Source organism: Onychostruthus taczanowskii, unplaced genomic scaffold (genome assembly GCF_017590055.1).
Source record: "Onychostruthus taczanowskii isolate IOZ18803 unplaced genomic scaffold, ASM1759005v1 scaffold420, whole genome shotgun sequence".
NCBI lineage: Eukaryota > Metazoa > Chordata > Aves > Passeriformes > Passeridae > Onychostruthus > Onychostruthus taczanowskii.
Genome location: NW_024501683.1, coordinates 1,297 through 25,522, shown reverse-complemented (window position 1 = coordinate 25,522; position 24,226 = coordinate 1,297). Strand labels below are relative to the sequence as shown.

Sequence of the window (24,226 nt, the reverse complement as noted above, 5' to 3'; positions counted from 1 at the left end):
CAGGTGACTCACGGTGAAGATCTCCACGATGTCGTTGGAGGTGGTGCGCACGGGGTCCACGTCCTTCTCGCTCAGCACCCGCATGAGGCTGACGCCGTCGGTCTCCAGGATCCACTCCTGGAGAGCCTTGAACTCCCCGTCCTCGGTGATGATGATCTTCTTCTTGTTGTCCGTCTGCGGCAGGTGCATGTACACCTGGGCAGGTGGGGACAGGTGTCACCATGGTGTCACCATGGGTGTCCCAGATCTTCTAAAGGTCTCTTGGAACCTCCTAAAAGTCTCCATGGAGAACTCCTGATGCTCCTCAAGATCTGCCTGGAGATCTTGAACCCCCAGAGCACCTGGTGGTACCCAAAGACCTTCTCAGGCGCCCACAGGTGTCACCAGGGACCATCCTGGATCTTCTAAAGGTCTCCTGGAACCTTCTAAAGGTCACCATGGAGCTCTCCAGGTATCTCTGGAGACCTTCTATCCCTTCATGGACCCCTCCAGGTGTCCCCAAGCCCCCCAAGGTGTCCCCAAGCCCCCCCAGGTGTCCCCACCTTGCTGATCTGCTCGATGCCCTGCAGGGTCATGTCCGTCAGCATGTTGGACTCGATGCAGCGCAGGAAGACGTCATCGTCCATCTTGTCCACCACCTCCTCCTCCTGGGGACACAGCGGGGGACAGGTGACACCCAGGCCATCCCAGGTGTCCCCCGAGGTGTCCCCGGAGGTGTCCCCAGGTCCCTGCCCACCTCCTGCATCTTGTTCTCGTCGCTGTTCATGATGCGGATGCGCAGCACCAGCTTCTCGGCGTTGTCGTCGTTGAAGATGCAGTTGAGGTCGTCACCAAAGCCTGGGAGGGGACACAAGGTGGGGACAGGGTCACCTCCAAGGTCACGGCACCCAAGGGACTTCCAGGGTGTCCTCAAAGATCTGCCAGGAACCCCCAAAGCTCCTCCAGGTTCACCCAGAATTCCTCGAAGAGCCCTCAGATGCCTTCAAGGGTCACCCAAGACCCTCAAAAAGCTCCTCAGATGTCCTCAAAACTCATCCAGGACACCTCAAACCCCCTTCAGGTATCTCAAAAGCTGCTCAGATGCCCTCAAAACTCATCCAGGACACCTCAAACCCCCTTCAGGTATCTCAAAGCTGCTCAGATGCCCTCAAAACTCACACAAGTCACCTCAAACCTCTTCCAGGACTCCCAAACCCCCTCCAAGACCCCTGAAAGCTGCTCAGATGCCCTCAAAACTCATCCAGGTCACCTCAAACCCCCTTCAGGTCTTTCAGAAGCTGCTCAGATGCCTTCAAACCTCCTCCAGGTCCCTCAAAAGCCCTTCCAGACTCACCCACAAGACCCCAAAAGTTCCTCAGATGCCTTCAAAACTCATCCAGGTCACCCCAAACCCCCTCCAGGTCCTCCAAAACCCCCCCAATCCTTGAACTTGGACTCGATCTCGCCCAGCATCCAGTCGAAGACACCCCAAGATCTGACCCCAAAACCCCTCAAAACCCCAAAAGTGACCCCAAAACCCCCCAAGGATGACCCCAAACACCCCAAAGCCCGTTCTCACGATGGCCTGGTTGAACTTGGACTCGATCTCGCCCAGCAGCCAGTCGAAGGCCTCCCCGCTGAGCCGGAACTCCTCCACCATGCGGCGGCTGCAGAGCGTGGAGCGCAGGTGGATGTTGAAGAGCAGCGTCGCGTTCTCCTGCGCCTGCCGGCTCAGCGGGTCCTCCCCGTTGACGATCACCAGCTTGCGGCTCAGCTCCTTCACCCCTGAGGGGACAGCATGGTCACAGGGGGGTCCCAAGGATGGCCAGAACCTTCCAGAGCATCTGGAACCCATCGCAGCTTCCTGAGGGAACTCCAGAACCTTCCCGAGGGACTCAAGAAACTCCAGAACCTTCCTGAGGGACTCAAGGATCTCCAGAACCTTCCAGAGCATCTCCAAACCAATCACAGCTTCCTGAGGGACTCAAGAACCTCCAGAACCTTCCAGAACATCTCCAAACCCATCACAGCTTTCTGAGGGACTCAAGGACCTCTAGAACCTTCCTGAGGGATTCAAGGACCTCCAGAACCTTCCTGAGAGACCCCAAACCTGTCACAACTTCTTGAGGGATTCAAGGATCTCTGGAGCCTTCCAGAACATCTCCAAACCCATCACAGCTTCCTGAGGGACTCAAGGACCTCCAGAACCTTCCTGAGAGACCCCAAACCTGTCACAACTTCTTGAGGGATTCAAGGATCTCTGGAGCCTTCCAGAACATCTCCAAACCCATCACAGCTTCCTGAGGGAACTCCAGAACCTTCCTGAGGGACTCCAGAACCTCCAGAACCTTCCCGAAGGACTCAAGAAACTCCAGAACCTTCCAGAACATCTCCAAACCCATCACAGCTTCCTGAGGGACTCAAGGAACTCCAGAACCTTCCTGAGGGACTCAAGGATCTCCAGAACCTTCCAGAGCATCTCCAAACCAATCACAGCTTCCTGAGGGACTCAAGGATCTCCAGAACATTCCTGAGGGACCCCAGAGCCATGCTCCACTCACCCTCCACCACCTTGACCGGGTGCAGGTCCGAGGGCAGCCGGGAGTTGATGTGGAAGATCTTCTGCGCGTTCCAGATCATGCGGAGCAGGTTACAGGGGAGCACCACCTGGGGGGAGAGGAACCCCAAAAAAGGGGGTCAGAACCCCAAAATGGGGGAGAGGAACCCCAAAAACGAGGGTTAGAACCCAAAAATGGGGGAGAAGAACCCCAAAAATAGGGAGTTAAGAGCCCAAAAATGGAGCATCTTGGTATTTTGGGGTGTCCTGGTTGGATTTCGAGGAGGTTTTGGGATGTCCTGGTTGGAATTTGGGTTTTGGGTCATTCCAGTTGGATTTTGGGGTATCTCTGGGATTTTGGGGTATCTCGGTTGGATTTTGAGGTATCTCCGTAGGGTTTTGGGATGTTTCAGGTGTTTTTGGGGTGGATTTTGGTGTCACCTTGCTGTCCCCGGTGGGGAAGATGACCCTGAGCACCTCCATGCACCCCAAAAAGAGGAATCTGGGATGCTCTGGGTGGATTTTGGGTATCTCGGTTGGGTTCTGGGATATCTCTGAGAGGTTTTGGGGTATCTTGGTGGGATTTTGAGGTATCTCAGATGAGTTTTGGGGTATCTCAGTTGGGTTTTGGGGTATCTCGGTTGGGTTTTGGGGTATTTCAGATGGGTTTTGGGGTGTCCCAGGTGTTTTTGGGGGGGATTTTGGGGTCACCTTGCTGTCCCCGGCGGGGAAGATGACCCTGAGCACCTCCAGGCCCCCCAAAAAGAGGAATCTGGGATGCTCTGGGTGGAGTTTGGGGATCTCGGTTGGGTTCTGGGATATCTCTGAGAGGTTTTGGGGGATCTTGGTGGGATTTTGAGGTATCTCAGATGAGTTTTGGGGTATCTCAGTTGGGTTTTGGGGTATCTCGGTTGGGTTTTGGGGTATTTCAGATGGGTTTTGGGGTGTCCCAGGTGTTTTTGGGGGGGATTTTGGGGTCACCTTGCTGTCCCCGGCGGGGAAGATGACCCTGAGCACCTCCAGGCCCCCCAAAAAGAGGAATCTGGGATGCTCTGGGTGGAGTTTGGGGATCTCGGTTGGGTTCTGGGATATCTCTGAGAGGTTTTGGGGGATCTTGGTGGGATTTTGAGGTATCTCAGATGAGTTTTGGGGTATCTCAGTTGGGTTTTGGGGTATCTCGGTTGGGTTTTGGGGTATTTCAGATGGGTTTTGGGGTGTCCCAGGTGTTTTTGGGGGGGATTTTGGGGTCACCTTGCTGTCCCCGGCGGGGAAGATGACCCTGAGCACCTCCAGGCCCCCCAAAAAGAGGAATCTGGGATGCTCTGGGTGGAGTTTGGGGATCTCGGTTGGGTTCTGGGATATCTCTGAGAGGTTTTGGGGGATCTTGGTGGGATTTTGAGGTATCTCAGATGAGTTTTGGGGTATCTCAGTTGGGTTTTGGGGTATCTCGGTTGGGTTTTGGGGTATTTCAGATGGGTTTTGGGGTGTCCCAGGTGTTTTTGGGGGGGATTTTGGGGTCACCTTGCTGTCCCCGGCGGGGAAGATGACCCTGAGCACCTCCAGGCCCCCCAAAAAGAGGAATCTGGGATGCTCTGGGTGGAGTTTGGGGATCTCGGTTGGGTTCTGGGATATCTCTGAGAGGTTTTGGGGGATCTTGGTGGGATTTTGAGGTATCTCAGATGAGTTTTGGGGTATCTCAGTTGGGTTTTGGGGTATCTCGGTTGGGTTTTGGGGTATTTCAGATGGGTTTTGGGGTGTCCCAGGTGTTTTTGGGGTGGATTTTGGTGTCACCTTGCTGTCCCCGGTGGGGAAGATGACCCTGAGCACCTCCATGCACCCCAAAAAGAGGAATCTGGGATGCTCTGGGTGGATTTTGGGTATCTCGGTTGGGTTCTGGGATATCTCTGAGAGGTTTTGGGGTATCTTGGTGGGATTTTGAGGCATCTCAGATGGGTTTTGGGATATCTCGGATGGGTTTTGGGCTGTCCCAGGTGTTTTTAGGTGGGTTTTGGGGTGTCCCAGGTGTTTTTGGGTGGATTTTAGTGTCACCTTGCTGTCCCCGGTGGGGAAGATGACCCTGAGCACTTCCCTGTCCTCGCGCATGCGGTCGAACTCGCGCTCCAGCTCGTTCTGGATGTGGGCGTTGGACAGGATGTCCTTGACCAGCTCCTCCTGCAGCGTCCGCCGCAGCGCCCGCTCGTTGGTGTAGTCAAACTTGAACCTGCGGGGACACGGGGACACCTCAGGGACAGCCAAGGGACACTGAAGTGTCACCCACGTCAGGCTGGAGAAGCTTGGGGACACCAAAAAAGCTGGTCCCTGTTGGGTAGGAGAAGGTTGGGGACACCAAAACGTGACCAAAGTTTGGGAGGAGAAAGTTGGGGACACCAGTGTGGGTCCCAGTTTGGGGTGGAGCAGCTTGGGGACACCAAAACATGACCAGAATTTGGGAAGAGGAGGTTGGGGACAGTCAAGTGCCATCCAGCTTGGGAAGAAGGAGGTTGTGGACAACCAAGTGTCAACCAGATTGGGGAGGAGCCACTTGGAAGACCCCAAAATGTCCCCAACTTCTGGATGAGCCACTTGGGGACCTCAAGATGGGTCTGAAACCTTGGAAGGAGCCACCTGAAGACCCCAAGAGGTCCCTAATTCCCATTTGAAGACCTCAAGATGTCCCCAACTCCTATTTGAAGACCCCAAGATGTCCCCAACTCCCATTTGAAGACCCCAAGATGTCCCCAATCCCATTTGAAGACCCCAAGCTGTCCCCAACTCCTTTGAATACCCCAAGATGTCCCCAACTCCCATTTGAAGACCCGAAGATGTCCCCAACTCCTTTGAAGACCCCAAGACGTCCCCAACTCCCAGAATAAGCCCCTCAATGACGCCAACAGGGCCACTGACCCCACCCATGACCACGCCCTGCCCCGGGCCGTGTCCCCCCTGGCCCTCACTTCTTCTCGAAGGCCTTGTTGGAGGGTTTGAGGGTGGCCAGGTTCTGGAACTCGACGCTCTCTCCGGCCAGCCCGTCCTCGCCGTAGCGCAGCTGCACCACCTGGTTGATGGAGTTCCTGACGGTGGCGTCGTACTTGACCATCACCGACTCCATGGACTTGATCAGCCGCCGCTGGATGTACCCTGAGGGGTGGGGAGGGGTCAGCTGGCACCTGGGGAGGGTTGGGGGGACTCCAGGAGGCACCTGGAGAGGGTTTGAGGATCCTGGATGTCCCCAGGAGGCATCTGGGGAGGGTTTGGGGATTCTGGAGGAGCCTGGGATGGGTCTGGGGATCCTGGAGGCATCTGGAGAGGGCTTGGGGTCTCCAGGAGGCATCTGGGATGAGTTTGGGGATCCTGGATGCATCTGGGGAGGGTTTGGGATCACCAGGAGGCATCTGGGGAGGGTTTGGTATCCTGGAGGCATCTGCAGAGGGTTTGGGTATCCTGGAGGTCCCCAGGAGGCATTTGGGGAGAGTCTGGGGTCTCCAGGAGACATCTGGGGAGGGTTTGGGGTCTCCAGGAGGCATTTGGGGAGGGTTTAGGATCACCAGGAGGCATCTGGGGAGGATTTGAGGATCCTGGAGATCCCCAGGAGGCATCTGGGGAGGATTTGGGGTCTCCAGTAGGTATCTGGGGAGGGTTTGGGGCCCTCAGGGTTTCCATACTGGAATTTTGGGGTGCTGGAGGTCCCTTGGGTGGAATTTTGGACTCCTGAAAGCCCCACGGTGACGTTCCGGGGACACTGACCGGTCTCGGCCGTCTTCACGGCCGTGTCGATGAGGCCCTCGCGGCCGCCCATGGCGTGGAAGAAGAACTCGGTGGGCGTGAGGCCGGCCAGGTAGGAGTTCTCCACGAAGCCGCGGCTCTCGGGGCCGTAGTCGTCCTTGATGAAGTGCGGCAGCGTCCGGTGCTTGAAGCCGAACGGGATCCGCTTGCCCTCCACGTTCTGCTGCCCCACCACCGCGATCACCTGAGGGGACACCGGGCGGGGACGTTGGGGACATCTCCTGAAATCAGCTCCGAAGCTCAAGAAAATCAAAAAAGCTCCATGGAACTCCACAGGAACCACTCAAAAGCTCCTGAGATCCTGCAGGAACTGCCCCAAGCCTCCTCAGATCCTCCAAGAACCAGCCCAAACCTCCTGAGATCCTGCAGGAACTGCCCCAAACTTCCTGAGATCCTCCAAGAACCAGCCCAAAGCTCCTGAGATCCTGCAGGAACTGCCCCAAACTTCCTGAGATCATCCAGGAACCGCCCCAAACCTCCTGTAGAATCTCCAGGAACTGTCCCAAACCCTCTGAGATCATCCAGCAACCACCTAAACCTCATGAGATCCTCCAGGAACTGCCCCAAACCTCCTCAGATCCTCCAGGAACCACCCCAAACCCCCTGAGATCCTCAAGAAACCGCCCCAAACCTCCTGAGATCCTCTAGGAACTGCCCCAAACCTCCTGCCAGAATCCTCCAGGAACTGCCCCAAACCCTCTGAGATCATCCAGGAACCACCCCAAACCTCCTGAGATCCTCCAGGAACTGCCCCAAACCTGTAGAATCCTCCAGGAACTGCCCCAGACCTCCTGAGATCCTCTAGGAACTGCCCCAAATCTTCTGAGATCTTCCAGGAACTGCCCCAAACCCTCTGAGATCATCCAGGAACCACCTAAACCTCCTGAGATCCTCCAAGAACCATCCCAAACCTCCTGAGATCCTGCAGGAACTGCCCCAAACCCCCTGAGATCCTCCAAGAACCACTCCAAACCCCACACAGAGGCCCCCCCCAAGACCTTCTGGAACGCCCCAAACCTGGGAGATGTTGATCTTGGAGCCCTTGGCCCCCGAGACCACCATGGATTTGAAGTTGTTGTACTCGGACAGGGATTTCTGGGCAGAGGAGCCGGTCTTGTCACGGGCGTCGTTGAGGATCCTGTTCACCTGGTTCTCAAAGGTCTGGCGCAAGGTGTTGCCCGGGGTGGGCTCCAGCTCGTTGTTGTGGGCCTTCTCGATCACCTGGAGACCCCAAAAACCACCCCAAAAGGGTCAGTGGGGAGTCCCGAAACTCCCTGATGGCCAAAACCACCTGAGAACCTCAAAAAACCCCAAAAAACTCCACAGGAACCAACCAGAACACCCGAGATCCTCCACAAACCCTGTATGGCGCACACCAAGACCTTCTGAAAGCTCCCAAACCTGGAAGATGTTGGTCTTGGACCTCCTGGTGCCCAAAACCATCTCAAGAACCTCAAAAAAATCCCAAAAACTTCACAGGAACCTCCAGGAACCCCCTGAGATCCTGCCAAACCACCTGAGAACCTCAAAAAACCCCAAAAAACTCCACAGGAACCAACCAAAACCCTTTGAAATCCTCCAGAAACCACCACAAACCCTGTATGGCGCACACCAAGACCTTCTGAAAGCTCCCAAACCTGGAAGATGTTGGTCTTGGACCTCCTGGTGCCCAAAACCATCTCAAGAACCTCAAAAAAATCCCAAAAACTTCACAGGAACCTCCAGGAACCCCCTGAGATCCTCCAGGAACTGCCTCAAACCTCCTGAGATCCTCCAGGAACCACCCCAAACCCCCTGAGATCCCCCAGGAACTGCCTCAAACCTCCTGAGATCCTCCAGGAACCACCCCAAACCCCTGAGGAATTCCCCAAATTCCCAGGAAACCCCCCCAAATCCCACCTCGATGACATCCTGCTTGGCCTTCTTGATGGTGTTCTGGATGTCCTGGTAGGTCTTGGCGTCGGCGATGGAGTCCCCGATGCCGATGGTGTGACCTGGGGGGACACTTGGGGTTCAGGGGGATCCCCCCAAACTTGGGGTCAAATCCAACCCCTCACCCCAAAAAACCAACCCTGGGGCAGGTTCTGGACAGGCTGTGGGACAAAGGGAGGACATGAGGACAATGAGGTCCTTTAGGGACAAAAATGGGGTTGGGACCATCCCCCAAAATTCCTGAGTCCTCCTTGTCCCCAAAAAAGGGGTCCAAGAGCCCCAGATTGGCGTCGGCGATGGAGTCCCCGATGCCGATGGTGTGACCTGGGGGGACACTTGGGGTTCAGGGGGATCCCCCCAAACTTGGGGTCAAATCCAACCCCTCACCCCAAAAAACCAACCCTGGGGCAGGTTCTGGACAGGCTGTGGGACAAAGGGAGGACATGAGGACAATGAGGTCCTTTAGGGACAAAAATGGGGTTGGGACCATCCCCCAAAATTCCCGAGTCCTCCTTGTCCCCAAAAAAAGGGGAACCACCAGGACCTCAAGAAAGGGGTCCAAGAGCCCCAGGGCTCCACCAAGATGGGATCTGAGAAAGTCCCTGGGTGACCAAACCCCCATTAGATGCCACCAAGAGGGTTCCCAGTCCCCCAGGAGCCCCCAGGACCGCTCCAAGAACCACCAGGACCTCAAGAAAGGAGTCCAAGAGCCCCAGGGCTCCACCAAGATGGGATCTGAGAAAGTCCCTGGGTGACCAAACCCCCATTAGATGCCACCAAGAAGGTTCCCAGTCCCTCCAGTTCCCAAAATAGGGGTCCAAGAACCACCAGAACCTTAAAAATGGGGTCCAAGAGCTCCAGGGCTCCACCAAGATGGGATCTGAGAAGGTCCCTGGGTGACCAAACCCCCATTAGATGCCACCAAGAGGGTTCCCAGTCCCCCCAGTTCCCAAAATAGGGGTCCAAGAACCACCAGGACCTCAAGAAAGGAGTCCAAGAGCTCCAGGGCTCCACCAAGATGGGATCTGAGAAAGTCCCTGGGTGACCAAACCCCCATTAGATGCCACCAAGAAGGTTCCCAGTCCCTCCAGTTCCCAAAATAGGGGTCCAAGAACCACCAGGACCTCAAGAAAGGAGTCCAAGAGCCCCAGGGCTCCACCAAGATGGGATCTGAGAAAGTCCCTGGGTGACCAAACCCCCATTAGATGCCACCAAGAGGGTTCCCAGCCCCCCAGGAGCCCCCAGGACCGCGCTGACCCTCGATGAGCAGCCAGTTGTTGATGACAGTCTGGATGTTGCTGTAGAAGAGCCGCGTGGTGTCGTGGCCCATCTCCAGGTAGGAGATGTGCACCAGGGACCCGGCCGACGTCCCCAGGGACTTCTTGCACAGGATGCCCATGATGAGCTCTCCGTTCTCCACGATCACCTGGGGACACCCAAAGAACGTGGTGAGGACATCAAAGATCCAAAAAAACCCCAAAACCCACCTGGAGCACCCCAAAAACAACCCCAGATCACCTCAAGTCTACAAAGCTCTCCCAGATCAGAGCAAGTCCCACCAAAGCCCCCTGAGAAACCACCAAAACGCCTCAAACCACCCCAAACTCCCTCAGATCCCACCAAAACCCTATGAAACCACCCCAAAGCCCTCTCAGATCCCACCAAAACCCCCTCAAACCACTCCAAAGCTCCCTCAGATCCTACCAAAACCCTATGAAACCACCCCAAAGCCCTCTCAGATCCCACCAAAACCCCCTCAGACCACACCAAACTCCCTCAGATCCCACCAAAACCCCATCAAACCACCCCAAAGCTCCCTCAGATCCCACCAAAACCCTATGAAACCACCCCAAAGCCCTCTCAGATCCCACCAAAGCCCCCTCAGATCACCTTTCTGCCCCACCAAGCCTCCCTAGACCTCCTCAGGTGTCCCCACCTTGGTGTCCCCGGGGGAGATGTGCTTGTAGGGGCCGCTGTCCTCGTCGTCGGGGTGGGTGCTGTGGGTGCGGATGCAGTTGATGTGGCCAGGGATGATCAGGGAGAAGATTTGCTTCCCTGTCCAGAGCGGCCGCGGCTTCAGGATGGCTGGCTGGGGCACCTTGCCATCCCACGTGGACAGGAACATCAGCAGGTTCATCACCTCGCCCTGAGGGACACCCCAAAACTGTCACTAATCAAAGAAAAACCCACAGAGAACCCAAAATACCGCAAAGATGTCCCAACTCCCCCCAAAATCCCTGTCCCACGTGGACAGGAACATCAGCAGGTTCATCACCACACCCTGAGGGACACCCCAAAAACACCCCAAAGATGTCATCAATCACGAAAACCCCACAGAGATCCCAAAACTTCCTGAAAATGTCCTAAAAGTCCCCAAAATCCTCCCAAATGAGACCATCTCAAGGAAGATGTCCCTCTTGGTGAGTCTGTGCATGGCCATCAGTGTGTCCCACCTCAAACACCTGCCCTAAAACCCCTCAAATCACCCCAAAACCACCCTAAACCAACTCTAAATCACCTCAAACCAACCCCAAAACCCCCAGAACACCCCAAAATGACCCCAAACAGACCCTCTTGAGGAAGACGTCCCTCTTGGTGAACTTGTGCCCACCTCAGACACCTGCCCTAAAACCCCTCAAATCACCCCAAAACCACCCTAAACCAACCCTAAACCACCTCAAACCAACCCCAAAACCCCCAGAACACCCCAAAATGACCCCAAACAGACCCTCTCGAGGAAGACGTCCGTCTTGGTGAACTTGAGCACACCTCAAACACCTGCCCTAAACCCCTCAAATCACCTCAAAACGACCCTAAACCAACCCTAAACCACCTCAAACCAACCCCAAAACCCCCCAAATGACCCCAAAACGGCCCCTTCTCCAGGAAGATGTTCCTCTTGGTCAACTTGCACACGGTCATCAGCGTGTCCAACGCAACACCACCAGAAACCACCCCAAAACCACGATAAATCACCCCAAAACCACCAGAGATGACCTAAAATTAACACCAGATAATTTCAAATCAACCTAAACACCCCCAAAATGACCCCAAAACGGACCCTCTCGAGGAAGACGTCCCTCTTGGTGAACTTGCGCATGGCTGTCAGCGTGTCCCACCTCAAACACCTGCCCTAAAACCCCTCAAATCACCCCAAAACCACCCTAAACCAACTCTAAATCACCTCAAACCAACCCCAAAACCCCCAGAACACCCCAAAATGACCCCAAACAGACCCTCTTGAGGAAGACGTCCCTCTTGGTGAACTTGTGCCCACCTCAGACACCTGCCCTAAAACCCCTCAAATCACCCCAAAACCACCCTAAACCAACCCTAAATCACCTCAAACCAACCCCAAAACCCCCAAAACACCCCGAGATGACCCCAAAACGGACCCTCTCGAGGAAGACGTCCCTCTTGGTGAACTTGCGCATGGCCATCAGGGTGTCCCACCTCAAACACCTGCTCTAAAACCCCTCAAATCACCCCAAAACCACCCTAAACCAACTCTAAATCACCTCAAACTAACCCCAAAGCCCCAAAACGACCCCAAAACGACCCCAAAACGGACCCTCTCGAGGAAGACATCCCTCTTGGTGAACTTGCACACGGCCATCAGCACGTCCTAAATTAAATCCTCTAAACCCGGTATCACCCTAAAACCATTTCCTAGCCTCAAAATCACACCAAAACCCTCAAAAATCACCCTAAAAACACTCCAAAACCCCCAAAACGACCCCAAAACGGACCCTCTCGAGGAAGATGTCCCTCTTGGTGAACTTGAGCACACCTCAAACACCTGCCCTAAAACCCCTCAAATCACCCCAAAACCACCCTAAACCAACCCTAAATCACCTCAAACTAACCCCAAAGCCCCAAAACGACCCCAAAACGACCCCAAAACGGACCCTCTCGAGGAAGACATCCCTCTTGGTGAACTTGCACACGGCCATCAGCACGTCCTAAATTAAATCCTCTAAACCCGGTATCACCCTAAAACCATTTCCTAGCCTCAAAATCACACCAAAACCCTCAAAAATCACCCTAAAAACACTCCAAAACCCCCAAAACGACCCCAAAACGGACCCTCTCGAGGAAGATGTCCCTCTTGGTGAACTTGAGCACACCTCAAACACCTGCCCTAAAACCCCTCAAATCACCCCAAAACCACCCTAAACCAACCCTAAATCACCTCAAACTAACCCCAAAGCCCCAAAACGACCCCAAAACGACCCCAAAACGGACCCTCTCGAGGAAGACATCCCTCTTGGTGAACTTGCACACGGCCATCAGCACGTCCTAAATTAAATCCTCTAAACCCGGTATCACCCTAAAACCATTTCCTAGCCTCAAAATCACACCAAAACCCTCAAAAATCACCCTAAAAACACTCCAAAACCCCCAAAACGACCCCAAAACGGACCCTCTCGAGGAAGATGTCCCTCTTGGTGAACTTGAGCACACCTCAAACACCTGCCCTAAAACCCCTCAAATCACCCCAAAACCACCCTAAACCAACCCTAAATCACCTCAAACTAACCCCAAAGCCCCAAAACGACCCCAAAACGACCCCAAAACGGACCCTCTCGAGGAAGACATCCCTCTTGGTGAACTTGCACACGGCCATCAGCACGTCCTAAATTAAATCCTCTAAACCCGGTATCACCCTAAAACCATTTCCTAGCCTCAAAATCACACCAAAACCCTCAAAAATCACCCTAAAAACACTCCAAAACCCCCAAAACGACCCCAAAACGGACCCTCTCGAGGAAGATGTCCCTCTTGGTGAACTTGAGCACACCTCAAACACCTGCCCTAAAACCCCTCAAATCACCCCAAAACCACCCTAAACCAACCCTAAATCACCTCAAACTAACCCCAAAGCCCCAAAACGACCCCAAAACGACCCCAAAACGGACCCTCTCGAGGAAGACATCCCTCTTGGTGAACTTGCACACGGCCATCAGCACGTCCTAAATTAAATCCTCTAAACCCGGTATCACCCTAAAACCATTTCCTAGCCTCAAAATCACACCAAAACCCTCAAAAATCACCCTAAAAACACTCCAAAACCCCCAAAACGACCCCAAAACGGACCCTCTCGAGGAAGATGTCCCTCTTGGTGAACTTGAGCACACCTCAAACACCTGCCCTAAAACCCCTCAAATCACCCCAAAACCACCCTAAACCAACCCTAAATCACCTCAAACTAACCCCAAAGCCCCAAAACGACCCCAAAACGACCCCAAAACGGACCCTCTCGAGGAAGACATCCCTCTTGGTGAACTTGCACACGGCCATCAGCACGTCCTAAATTAAATCCTCTAAACCCGGTATCACCCTAAAACCATTTCCTAGCCTCAAAATCACACCAAAACCCTCAAAAATCACCCTAAAAACACTCCAAAACCCCCAAAACGACCCCAAAACGGACCCTCTCGAGGAAGATGTCCCTCTTGGTGAACTTGAGCACACCTCAAACACCTGCCCTAAAACCCCTCAAATCACCCCAAAACCACCCTAAACCAACCCTAAATCACCTCAAACTAACCCCAAAGCCCCAAAACGACCCCAAAACGACCCCAAAACGGACCCTCTCGAGGAAGACATCCCTCTTGGTGAACTTGCACACGGCCATCAGCACGTCCTAAATTAAATCCTCTAAACCCGGTATCACCCTAAAACCATTTCCTAGCCTCAAAATCACACCAAAACCCTCAAAAATCACCCTAAAAACACTCCAAAACCCCCAAAACGACCCCAAAACGGACCCTCTCGAGGAAGATGTCCCTCTTGGTGAACTTGAGCACACCTCAAACACCTGCCCTAAAACCCCTCAAATCACCCCAAAACCCCCCTAAACCAACTCTAAATCACCTCAAACCAACCCCAAAACCCCCAAAACCCCCCGAAATGACCCCAAAACGGACCCTCTCGAGGAAGACGTCCCTCTTGGTGAACTTGCGCACAGCCGTCAGCATGTCCCACCTCAAACACCTGCCCTAAAACCCCTCAAATCACCCCAAAACCACCCTAAACCAACCCTAAATCACCTCAAACTAACCCCAAACCCCCAAAACACCCCGAGATGACCCCAAAACGGACCCTCTCGAGGAAGACGTCCCTCTTGGTGAACTTGCGCATGGCCATCAGGGTGTCCCACCTCAAACACCTGCTCTAAAACCCCTCAAATCACCCCAAAACCACCCTAAACCAACTCTAAATCACCTCAAACTAACCCCAAAGCCCCAAAACGACCCCAAAATGACCCCAAAACGGACCCTCTCGAGGAAGACGTCCCTCTTGGTGAACTTGCGCATGGCCATCAGGGTGTCCCACCTCAAACACCTGCTCTAAAACCCCTCAAATCACCCCAAAACCCCCCTAAACCAACCCTAAATCACCTCAAACTAACCCCAAAGCCCCAAAACGACCCCAAAACGACCCCAAAACGGACCCTCTCGAGGAAGACATCCCTCTTGGTGAACTTGCACACGGCCATCAGCACGTCCTAAATTAAATCCTCTAAACCCGGTATCACCCTAAAACCATTTCCTAGCCTCAAAATCACACCAAAACCCTCAAAAATCACCCTAAAAACACTCCAAAACCCCCAAAACGACCCCAAAACGGACCCTCTCGAGGAAGACGTCCCTCTTGGTGAACTTGCGCACGGCCGTCAGCGTGTCCTGCACGATGCCCATGACGGGCCGGTTGCTCTGGGGGGTGACGATCATCCGGGGCACCATGGCCAGCTCCTGGATCTCCGCCCGCGTCTCCAGCGACTGCGGCAGGTGCAGGTTCATCTCGTCGCCGTCAAAGTCGGCGTTGTAGGGCGTGGTGACACTGCGGGGACATCGGGGACATTGTGGGGACACTGGGACATTGGGGACATTGTGGGGACACTGGGACATTGGGGACATTGTGCAGACATGGGGCAGGTTCATCTCGTCGCCGTCAAAGTCGGCGTTGTAGGGCGTGGTGACACTGCGGGGACATTGGGGACATTGTGGGGACACTGGGACATTGGGGACACCGAGACATGTGGGACATTGGGGACATTGTGGGGACACTGGGACATCTGGGACATTGTGCAGACATGGGGCAGGTTCATTTCATCACCATCAAAGTCAGCATTGTAGGGTTTGGTGACACTGTGGGGACATTGGGGACACTGGGGCATTGGGGACACTGAGACATCTGGGACACTGGGGACACTAAGACATCTGGGACATTGTGGGGACACTGGGACATTGGGGACATTGTGCAGACATGGGACAGGGTCATTTCATCACCATCAAAGTCGGCGTCATAGGGCGTGGTGACACTGCGGGGACATCGAGGGGACATCGGGAACACACCAGGGACACGTTCATCTCATCACAGAAGGTGGACCGGGGCAGGATTTGGGGTGATTTTGGGGTGATTTTGGGGTTTTTGGGGTTTTTGGGGTTTTTTACCTCAGATTCAGACGGAAGGTGGACCAGGGCAGGATCCTGACCCTGTGGCCCATCATGGACATCTTGTGCAGGGTGGGCTGCCGGTTGAAGATGACGATGTCCCCGTCGCACATGTGACGCTCCACCTGTCCCCAAACCCCCCCAAAAGTCAGGGGGACACCCCAAAAATGGGGGACACCCCAAAAACGGCATCTTTCCCCCAAAAATGGTGGGGTCAGAGTGAGGAGAATGAGAGGTTTGGGGTTAAATTCGCTTCCTGGTGGTGCTGAAGGCCAAAATTGAGGATTGAACCCCAAATTTCAGAGATTTGAACCCAAAATTATGGATTGATCCCCAAATCCAGAATTGGGAACCCCAAAATCAGGGATTGAGCCCCAAATCCTGAGCTCTGAACCCCAAAATCAGGATTTGAACCCCAAATCCAGAGCTCTGAACCCCAAAATCAGGATTTGAACCCCAAATCCAGAGCTCTGAACCCCAAAATCAGGGACTGATCCCAAAATTCCAGAGCTCTGAACCCCAAAATCAGGGACTGATCCCAAAACCCAAGGCTCTGAACCCCAAAATCAGGGACTGACCCCAAACCCAGAGATCTGAACCCCAAAATCAGGGACTGATTCCAAAATTCCAGAGCTCTGAACCCCAAAATCAGGGACTGATCCCAAAATTCCAGAGCTCTGAACCCCAAAATCAGGGACTGACCCCAAACCCAGAGCTCTGAACCCCAAAATCAGGGACTGATTCCAAAATTCCAGAGCTCTGAACCCCAAAATCAGGGACTGATCCCAAAATTCCAGAGCTCTGAACCCCAAAATCAGGGACTGATCCCAAAATTCCAGAGCTCTGAACCCCAAAATCAGGAATTGATCCCCAAATCCAGAGCTCTGAACCCCAAAATCAGGGACTGATCCCAAAATTCCAGAGCTCTGAACCCCAAAATCAGGGACTGACCCCAAACCCAGAGCTCTGAACCCCAAAACCAACAATCACCCCCCGCAGCTGTGGGCTCCACACCCAGTTTTTGGCGTCCCCCCGATTTTTGGGATGCCGCTGTGGATTCTGGGGTCCCTCCCCGGATCTGGGGGTTTTGGGGTGCTGACCTTGTAGCCGATCTGCAGGTGGAGGTCGCTGGGTTTGGGGTGGAAGCGGAGGTCGATCCTGTCCCCGTTGTCCCTGATGATGTACTTGGCCCCCGGGTACTGACTGTTCCCCCTGCGCACCAGCTCCTGCAGCCTGAGGGGGTTTTGGGGTCAATTTCGGGGATTTTGGGGCTCTGGGAGTCACCTCACAGCTCTCAGAGTCACCTTGAGGAGGATCAGTGGGGTTTAAAGGGTGTTTGGGGTGGTTTTGGGTTATTGGGATTTGCTCTAAATTACCAAAGGTCATGTTGGCAGTGATGGACCAGGGAACATCAGCACTAAACCCCCCAAACTCCCCCTAAATCACCCCAAACCTCTAAAAATCAAACCCCCCTGTGACCCCTGCTGTACCCGGGGCAGGCCGGGCAGCTCGTTGTCCACCATGGTGGCCACGTGGAACTGCAGCAGCTTGACGTCCTCGGCGATGACGTGCGCGGCCGCCCCGTTCTGCTCGTTGCGCCGCAGCTGGTTGTTGATCTTGACGATGTCGGCCAGTTTGTGGGTCAGGTCATCCTGGGGACACCCCAAAATTAGTGGGGTGACCCCAACGTTTATTAGTGGGGGGGTGGTATTGATAGAGGGAGGTGAGAAAGCCCAAAATGACATGGGAAAGGTGCAGGGTGGATTTAGGGTGGGAGAATAATGGGGAGACCCCAAAGAGTCTTGGGGGTGACCCCAAAAGGGGATTGGGGACCCTAAGAAGGCATCAGAGACCGCAATACCCACCCTGGGACCCCCCAAAAGCTGCCCCAGTGCCCACCTGCTTGTGGACAGAGCCCTGCATGACCACAAACAGCGAGGGCACAGCGCCCCAAACACCCCCAAAACTACAGAAAATCTGGGGCTACTGGGGTGAAAAATGGGGCTACCGGGGTGGAAAACGGGGTTATTGGGGTGAAGAATGGAGTTATTGGAGTCAATAATGGGGCTACTGGGGTGAAAAATGGGGCTACCGGGGTGGAAAACGGGGTTATTGGGGTGAAGAATGGAGTTATTGGAGTCAATAATGGGGCTACTGGGGTGAAAAATGGGGCTACCGGGGTGGAAAATGGGGCTACTGGGGTTAAAAATGGGGTTATTGGGTTAAAAATGGGGCTACTGGGGTGAAAAATAGGGCTACTGGGTTGGAAAACGGGGTTATTGGGGTTAAAAATGGGGCTACTGGGGTGAAAAATAGGGCTACTGGGTTGGAAAACGGGGTTATTGGGGTTAAAAATGGGGCTACTGGGGTGAAAAATAGGGCTACTGGGTTGGAAAACGGGGTTATTGGGGTTAAAAATGGGGCTACTGGGGTGGAAAACAGGGTTATTGGGGTGAACAATGGGGCTACTGGGGTTAAAAATGGGGTTATTGGGTTAAAAATGGGGCTACTGGGGTGAAAAATGGGGTTATTGGGGTGAAAAATGGGGTTACTGGGGTGAAAAACGGGGTTATTGGAGTGAAGAATGGGGTTACTTGGGTCAAAAATGGGGTTACTGGGGTTAAAAGTGGGGTTACTTGGGTCAAAAATGGGGCTACTGGGGTCAAAAGTAGGAATCATTTGGACTAGAAACAGGGGCTGGTAGTGCCTGCAGCCACCATGGCCCTAAAATGGGGGGAAAAGGGGGGGAAAAGGGATTATTGGGGTGAAAAATGGGATCACTGGGGTTAAAAATGGGGTTATTGGGTTAAAAATGGGGTTACTGGGGTTAAAAATGGGGTTGCTTGAGTTAAAAATGGGGTTATTGGGGTCAAAAATGGGGTTACTGGGGTTAAAAGTGGGAATTATTTGGACTAGAAACAGGGGCTGGTAGCGCCCGCAGCCACCGTGGCCCTAAAATGGGGGAAAAAGGGGGGGAAACGGGGTTATTGGGGTGAAAAATGGGGTTACTGGGGTGAAAAATGGGGTTATTGGGGTTAAAAATGGGGTTACCGGGGTGAAGAATGGGGTTACTTGAGTTAAAAATGGGGTTACTGGGGTTAAAAATGGGGTTACTTGGATTAAAAATGGGGTTATTGGGGTGAAGAATGGGGTTATTGGGGTGAAGAATGGGGTTGAGTCAAAAATGGGGTTACTGGGGTTAAAAATGGGGCTATTGGGGTGAAGAATGGGGCTACTGGGGTGAAAAACAGGGTTACTGGGGTTAAAAATGGGGTTACTTGGATTAAAAATGGGGTTATTGGGGTCAAAAATGGGGCTACTGGGGTGAAAAACGGGGTTATTGGGGTGAAAAATGGGGCTACTGGGGTGAAAAACGGGGTTATTGGGGTGAAAAATGGGGCTACTGGGGTGAAAAACGGGGTTATTGGGGTGAAAAATGGGGCTACTGGGGTGAAAAACGGGGTTATTGGGGTGAAAAATGGGGCTACTGGGGTGAAAAACGGGGTTATTGGGGTGAAAAATGGGGCTACTGGGGTGAAAAACGGGGTTATTGGGGTGAAAAATGGGGCTACTGGGGTGAAAAACGGGGTTATTGGGGTGAAAAATGGGGCTACTGGGGTGAAAAACGGGGTTATTGGGGTGAAAAATGGGGCTACTGGGGTGAAAAATGGGGTTATTGGGGTCAAAAATGGGGCTACTGTTGTGGAAAACGGGGTTATTGGGGTGAAAAGTGGGGCTACCAGGGTGAAAAATGGGGTTATTGGGGTCAAAAATGGGAATTATTGGGACTAGCAACAGGGGCTGGTAGCGCCCACAGCCGCCATGGCCCTAAAATTGGGGAAAATGGGGAGAAACGGGGTTATTGGGGGGAAAAATGGGGTTATTGGGGTGAAGAATGGGGCTACTGGGGTTAAAAATGGGGTTATGGGGGTCAAAAATGGGGCTACTGTTGTGGAAAACGGGGTTATTGGGGTGAAAAGTGGGGCTACCAGGGGGAAAAATGGGGTTATTTGGATCAAAATGGGGTTACAATGGGGTTATTTGGATCAAAATGGGGTCACTGAGGTGAAAAATGGGATTATTGGGGTCAAGAATGGGGTCACTGGGGTGAAAAATGGGATTATTGGGGTCAAAAATGGGAATTATTTGGACTAGGAACAAGAGCTGGTAGCGCCCACATCCGCCTTGGCCCTAAAATGGGGGAAAATGGCATTATTGGGGTGAAAAATGGGATTATTGGGATTAGCAACAGGGCCTGGAGCCGCCATGGCCCTAAAATTGGGGAAAACGGGGGGAAAATGGGGTTATTTGGGTTAAAAATAGGGTAAATGAGGTGAAAAATAGGATTATTGGGGTAAAAAATGGGGTTATTGGGGTCAAAAATGGGAATTACTTGGGTCAGCAACAGGAGCCGATACTGCCCACAGGCACTGTAGCCCTGGAGCGGGGAAAAATGGGGTTACTGAGGTTAAAAATAGGGTAAATGAGGTGAAAAATGGGGTTATTGGGGTCAAAAATGGGGTTATTGGGGTCAAAAATGGGAATTACTTGGGTCAGCAACAGGAGCCGATACTGCCCACAGCCACTGTAGCCCTGGAGCGGGGAAAATAGGGTTAAAAATGGCAGAAACGGGTGAAAAATGACATTATTTTGGTCAAAAATGGGATAAAAGGGGCGGAAAAGGGGAAAAAATGGGAATTATTTGGGTTAGCAACAGGAGCCGATACTGCCCACAGCCACTGTAGCCCTGGAGCGGGGGAAATGGGGTTAAAAATGGCAGAAACGGGTGAAAAATGACATTATTTTGGTCAAAAATGGGATAAAAGGGGCGGAAAAAAAGGGAATTATTTGGGTTAGCAACAGGGGCTGGCGCTGCCTGCAGCCACTGTGGCCTTGAAACGGGGAAAAGGAGAAAAAATGGGCCACAAACAGAAGTTTTGGGGCCACGAATGAGGATTTTGGGGCCACAAATGAGGATTTTGTGCCACAAACGGGGATTTTGGGGCCACCGGGGGAAAAGGAGAAAAAATGGGCCACAAACAGAAGTTTTGGGGCCACGAATGAGGATTTTGGGATCACAAATGAGGATTTTGGGGCCACCAAGGGGGATTTTGGGGTGCCCACCTTCTCCTTGGTGAGGTCCTCGTCGCCCTCGGGCTGCTCCACCCCAAACTTGTGGTCCATCTCCTCGCCCCCCTCGCAGATGTTCTTGCCTTTGCACAGGTCGTAGACGTGGGTCAGCCTCTTCTTGGGCTGCCCCTTGGACTTGCCCAGGATGTCCTTGATTTTGGGGTTGTTCTGCACAAAAAAACGCAGGTTTGGGGTCACAAAATGCCACTTTGGTGTCACAAAATGCCACTTTGGGGTCACAAAATGCCACTTTGGGGTCACAAAATGCCACTTTGGGGTCACGTTGTGGTTTTGGGGTCAGAAAAGGTGATTTTGAGCGTCTGGTGCTGTCCCATTGTGGTCCCTCAGCATCTCCAGAGCTTCCAGGACCACCCAGCAGGTGACAACTCTGTGTCCCCTGACTCTAGTTGTCCCCTCTTGATGTGTCCCTCAACTTTGTCATCTCCCCTTGGTGTCCCCCCAATTTTGTCACCTCTTCCCGGTGTCCCTCAACATTGTCACCTCTTCTTAGTGTCCCCCAAATTTTGTTACTTCTTCTTGGGTGTCCCCCACATTTGTCACCTCTTCTTGGTGTCCCTTAACTTTGTCACTTTTGGGTGTCCCCCAATTTTGTCACCTCTTCTTGGTATTCCCCAATTTTGTCACTTCTTGGTATCCCCATTTGTCACCTCTTCTTAGCGACCCCCCAATTTTGTCACCTCCTCTTGATGTCCCCCAACTTTATCACCTCTTCTTGGTGTCCCCCCTTTATGTCACCTCCCTTTGACCCCCAGCACCCCCAAAACGGTCCCAAAACCCCCAAAACCCACCACCACCCCCCATCCCCGACGTGTCCCCAAGGTGCCACCGCAGGGCCATTTCCAGCCCAAAACCGACCCCTCCCCCCCAAACTTTTGGGGTCCCTCAGGGTTTTTTGGGGTCTCACCGAGTCCACGAGCAGCTTGGAGCAGAAGAAGCAGACGCAGCGCAGGATTTTCATGGTTTTGCCCAAAAATCCCACGTGGAACACGGGCTTGGCCAGCTCGATGTGGCCAAAGTGGCCCGGACACTCCGTCATGTTCCCTGGGGACACCCCAAAATCACACTGGGGGACACCCCAAAATTGGATTGGGGGGGGTTGGGATAGAGGGGAACCCCCCCAGAATGGGGTTGTGGGGTGGGAGGGGAACAACCCTAAAAAAGGGGAGCACCCCAAAAACCGGGAAAGCCCAAAAAAAAAGGAAAACTCCAAGAAAGGGGGCACCATCCCCAAAAAAAGAGAAGGAAACCCCCAAAAATCCTGAGATGTCCCTCAAGAAATCCCATGGGTAGAGCAAAAGTGAAATTTGGGAAGGGGGGAATGATGGGAGCTCCCCAAAAAGGGGAACCCCACAAAAAAGAACACCCCAAAACCAAGAAATCCCCTTGAGAAAAAGAAGAATTTTAGGGGGTTCAGGGCCTTCTCCCTGTGAAGATTTGGGGGTTCAGGACCCTCTTTGTGAGGGACTTTTGAGGTTCAGGGGGGTCCCTATGAAGATTTGGGGCTTTGGGGTCCCTCCATGAGAATTTTTGGGGTTGAGGGCCCCTCCCAGGAGGATTTTGGGGTTCAGGGTTCCCTCCCAGGAGGATTTGGGGGTTCAGGGTCCCCTCCCAGGAGGATTTGGAACCCCACAAAAAAGAACACCCCAAAACCAAGAAATCCCCTTGAGAAAAAGAAGAATTTTAGGGGGTTCAGGGCCTTCTCCCTGTGAAGATTTGGGGGTCCAGGGCCCTTCATGTGAAGATCTGGGCATTCAGGACCCTCTTTTTGAGGAACTTTTGAGGTTCAGGGGGGTCCCTGTGAAGGTGGGACTTTGGGGTCCTCCCATGAGAATTTTTGGGGTTGAGGGCCCCTCCCAGGAGGATTTTGGGGTTCAGGACCCCCCTAACTCACCAGCACAGGTCTGGCAGCGCCCCGTCCTCTCGATGACACCCTGCCGGGGGTCCATGAGCCCCCCCAGTTTGGGGCGTCCCCCCTCGGTGGTTTCGGGGTACTTGATGCCCCCCTCAGTCACCGACATCCGTTTCTGGGGGGCAAAAGGGAAACTGAGGCACATGGGGACCCCCAAATGCATTCACGAGCTCCCCTCAAAAACCCAAAACGGGTGGGGGTACCCCAAGTGACCCCCTCGGGTGACAAGGAACACTTCAATCACCCCAAAATCCCTCCTGGGCTGTCTGAACAACTTCCAGGGACCCCAAAATCTCTCCAGAATTCCCCCAAAAACCTCCAGGCACCCCAAGTCTCCTTCACAGCAGCCTGAAGCTCTTCCAAGGCCCCCACAAAAAGCTCCAGAGACCCAGAGCCCCTCCAGGACACCCTAAAACCCCTCCAAGGCACCCCAATACTTTTCCCGAGGCCTCCTGGGCACCCCCAGGGACCCCAAAACTCATCCCGAGGCTCCCTGAGCCACTCCTAGGGACGCCAAAACGCTGCCAGGGGATTCTGAGCCACTCTCGGACACCCCAAAGCTCTTCCAGAGCCTCCCTGGGCAACCCAGCACCTTCCAGAACCTCGTTTGTGTCCCTGAGGACCCCCCAAATTTCCCTCCGGGCTCTCCCCTCTCCCCCATTCAGCCCCCCGGGCCTGTGGGGGGCGCTGTCCCCTCACGGGGCCTCTCCGCTCCCCGCTCTCGCTGCCCCGGCGCCATTTCCCGCCGCCGCTCGCCCTCAGCCGCCGGCCCCGCTCCCGCCGCGGGCCCCGCGGTTCCGTCCGCGCCGCCCCGGCCCCGGTACCATCTCATCGGGGCTGAGGATCCCGAACTGGACTCGTTTGATGGTGCGCAGCGGGCAGGCGCTGTCGCCCGAGGGCGGCCCGCCGTGCATGGCGCCGGTGGGGCCGCGGCCTCGCGCCGCTCCGACTGCTCGGAACCGACCCCTTCACGGAGGGGTTGAGAGAGCGGGGAGCTTTAACCCCACCGGGGAACCGGCGCCTCCCGGAGCCCTAGGCGCGGAGCCTCCCCCTTTCCTCTCCGGCCGCTCCGCGCTCAAGGCGCGACTGAGCGCTGTGAGGCATCGGCGCCACATTATATAGACTCGGCCCCCGCGCGCCGCCGGAGGGGGCGTGGCCGGAGCGTACCAAGCGCCTCACAGGAAAAAGGGGGGAGGCGCGGGAAAAAAGCGGAAGGAAGGAAAGGGAGACGCGAGTCCCGTCACGGTCCGTGAGGCGAGCGAGGAGCGGGGAAGGGGCAGGGAGTCAGCGGCTGCTCCGTGAAGCCCTCACGGGACGCGCCGTCGTTGGACCCCCAACTTCCAGCTCGGTGGGATCAGCTCATGAATAATTTATTTTAAAAGCGCCGCCCCCGCCGAGCCCGAGAACCGAGAGATCGCGGAGGCGGGGGAGGTTGACGAAGTGACCTCAGAAACT

The 24,226-nt window shown here is 54.2% G+C and overlaps 1 protein-coding gene across 1 annotated transcript; it reads right to left on the bottom strand.

Annotated features, from left to right (window-relative positions):
• Window positions 1-12: 12 nt before the first annotated feature.
• POLR2A (RNA polymerase II subunit A) lies at window positions 13-23,870 on the bottom strand (the record flags this gene model as incomplete). Its single annotated transcript, XM_041413651.1, is given in 23 exon segments — window positions 13-195; window positions 543-647; window positions 737-980; window positions 1,467-1,764; window positions 2,541-2,646; window positions 4,586-4,757; window positions 5,491-5,674; window positions 6,281-6,503; window positions 7,337-7,540; window positions 8,219-8,313; window positions 9,509-9,677; window positions 10,188-10,397; window positions 14,887-15,097; window positions 15,712-15,836; window positions 16,812-16,995; window positions 17,104-17,545; window positions 18,306-18,435; window positions 20,260-20,304; window positions 20,420-20,458; window positions 20,836-21,009; window positions 21,767-21,903; window positions 22,754-22,886; window positions 23,596-23,870. Coding segments are annotated over 23 exon segments (3,903 nt in total), but the record flags the coding sequence as incomplete, so codon positions are not given.
• Between the last annotated feature and the right edge of the window lie 356 nt (window positions 23,871-24,226).